At 41.6% G+C, this 2,479-nt stretch overlaps 1 protein-coding gene across 2 annotated transcripts; it reads left to right on the forward strand.

The window, feature by feature from the left end:
- Positions 1-241: 241 nt before the first annotated feature.
- LOC125216888 (S-adenosyl-L-methionine:benzoic acid/salicylic acid carboxyl methyltransferase 3-like) lies at positions 242-1,828 on the forward strand. 2 transcript variants are annotated; one of them, XM_048118672.1, is made up of 3 exons: positions 242-329; positions 422-835; positions 1,144-1,828. In XM_048118672.1, exons 1-3 carry the CDS (start codon positions 255-257, stop codon positions 1,744-1,746), a joined length of 1,092 nt encoding a protein of 363 aa, XP_047974629.1. In that variant the 5' UTR covers positions 242-254; the 3' UTR covers positions 1,747-1,828. The 2 variants fall into 2 exon arrangements, with proteins under 2 accessions (XP_047974629.1, XP_047974630.1); XM_048118673.1 differs by having other exon boundaries at positions 1,153-1,828.
- Positions 1,829-2,479: the final 651 nt, after the last annotated feature.

Raw genomic sequence — 2,479 nt, forward strand, 5'->3', positions numbered from 1 at the left:
TAAAGTCATATTGAAAATTGTGTTGTAAAATATCACCAACCAGGATTGAGGCATGTGTAATACTGATTCCTCAAACATAAACTAGAATAAAATCAGTTTGTCTGTATAAAATAATAGTACTCGCTAGGACCACTCAAAACACATTGTACGTGTGGTTCAGCCCCCCTTCCTCCACTAGAACTGTTATAAATAGGATTTATCACCCCTTCTTCTTTACTCACATACAACAAAAACACACACACACACAAATTAATATGGAAGTAGTTCAAGTACTTTGCATGAACGGAGGTCTTGGAGAAACTAGTTATGCCAACAACTCTCTTGTTCATGTATACACAACTCTTACACTTTGTTTTTATTTTAACTAATGCATTTATATTGAAAATTTAAAGACCATCAATTTTGTGTTTATTTGTGACAGAGAAAGGTGATTTCGATGACCAAGCCGATAATAGAGGAAGCAATAACGCAAGTTTACAGCAGCGTCGACGCGATCTCGAACCGCTTCTGCATAGCCGAGCTGGGCTGTTCGTCCGGGCCAAACTCTTTGGTGGTGGCGGCGGAGCTCATCAGCACTGTTCACCAGTTGAGCCGGAGCCACGGCCTTCAGCTGCCGGAATTTCAGATACTCTTGAATGATCTCCCGGGAAACGATTTCAACTCAATCTTCCACTCCTTTCTGCCGCAGTTCAGATCTCAGCTCAACAAACAAATGGGATCTAATTTGGCACCTTGTTTCGTCTACGGTGTTCCTGGGTCGTTTTACGGCCGCCTTTTCGCCGCCAACAGCCTCCATTTTGTGCACTCTTCTTACAGCCTCATGTGGCTCTCCAAGGTATATACTCTTCATTAATACTTCCCAAAATTCGTAATTGAATATTAGTACTGTCTATCACTACGTGTCATAAGTTCCTTTTCAGTTCATTCGTCACCAGTTGTCACACTTTTTACTATTTTTTGTTATAATAGACCATTGATACATTCCACTAATTCTCTGTGCTCATATTTTACTAGTACTATAAAATTATATAGAATTATTTTTCAGTACTTTTTCCACTTACTTTTATTTACTTTTAAAATTAAAGGCGTGTTAACTTGTGACAATTAATAGTGTACGGATGGAGTATTAATTGATAAATTTAGTTGGTGAAGGTGCCTGAAGGGATGGAGAAATGTAACAAGGAGGAAATATACATCGGAAGCAGAAGCCCGGTGCTGGTGATAAACGCATACTACAACCAATTCCGGGTAGATTTCGACACATTCTTGAAATGGCGGTCAGAGGAAGTTGTGGGAGGCGGAGCAATGGTGCTTACTATTCTTGGGCGGAGGAGCGACAACGCGGCGAGTAAAGAGTGTTGCTATATTTGGGAACTCTTAGCTCTGTCTCTCAAGGAAATGGTGTCGGAGGGAGGCATCGAGGAAGAGAAGCTCCATTCATTCAACATCCCTCAATACATGCCATCGCCGGCTGAGGTGAAGAGGAGCGTGGAAATGGAGGGCTCCTTCGCCATCAGCCGCCTCGAGACCTCGGAGATCAGATGGGCCGACTGCGGCAGCAGCTGTGGCGGGGAGGATGTGGCGAAATGCATGAGATCGGTGGCGGAGCCGATGCTGGTGGAGCACTTTGGGGAGACGATAATCGATGAGCTGTTCGGAAAGTACGAGAGATGCCTCACCGACTGCATGTCCAAGGAAGAGATGAAGTTCATCAACGTCACTGTTTCTTTAATCCGGAGAGGATGATAAATGATTCGTCCATCGCTTTCTGCATATTGATTCTGTAATCTCGTGAGTCGTGATTGTTTGTTGGTGATTTTAATATTTGAGTTAGGTTTAACCGTTTAATTATTTATAATTTACGTATAAAATTAAAGTTGTTTTAGCGAGGTTGAAATAATGTCTCAAATTTTTTATTTGCAACTTTGGAAAATGTTGGTTCGTATCCAAATTTCTTCGATCAAGTCAATTTGGAGGTTAGCGTGGATTCATTCTTCACGCATCGCAAAATTATGGAGACGCACATTACCGCTCCCCCTCCCTACCTCAGTTGTAAATGCTCTTAATGGTACTATTCATTTATAAGTATTATTAATTGTTAAAAAAAATTATAATCTCTCACATATTCAATAAATATTAACGCTTTTTCATAAAGTTAGCAATACTATGTTTTAGCAATAAATGGTGTATAATTGAAATCATACAGAAATATTAGAAATCAAATAGGCCTTGCCCTGCCCTAACACTCTACCTCATGTTTTAGAGCATTCACAATGCCGGCTAGCCGATTCGCGTCGCTAGCCGGTCGGTTAGCCGAACCATTGCAGCAGGCCAGCCCGAAATCGGTGATAAAACCGGCGTGGGCTAGCCGATCGTCTGGCGCTGGCCGTCATTGTGGCGTGCCGATCGGCCAGCGCCCTTTTTCGTTTTTTTTTTGTTTTTTTTTTGAAAACCTATATAAACGCGATTTTAGTTTCAT

This window comes from Salvia hispanica, chromosome 3, assembly GCF_023119035.1.
Source record: "Salvia hispanica cultivar TCC Black 2014 chromosome 3, UniMelb_Shisp_WGS_1.0, whole genome shotgun sequence".
NCBI classification, from domain to species: Eukaryota; Viridiplantae; Streptophyta; class Magnoliopsida; order Lamiales; family Lamiaceae; genus Salvia; species Salvia hispanica.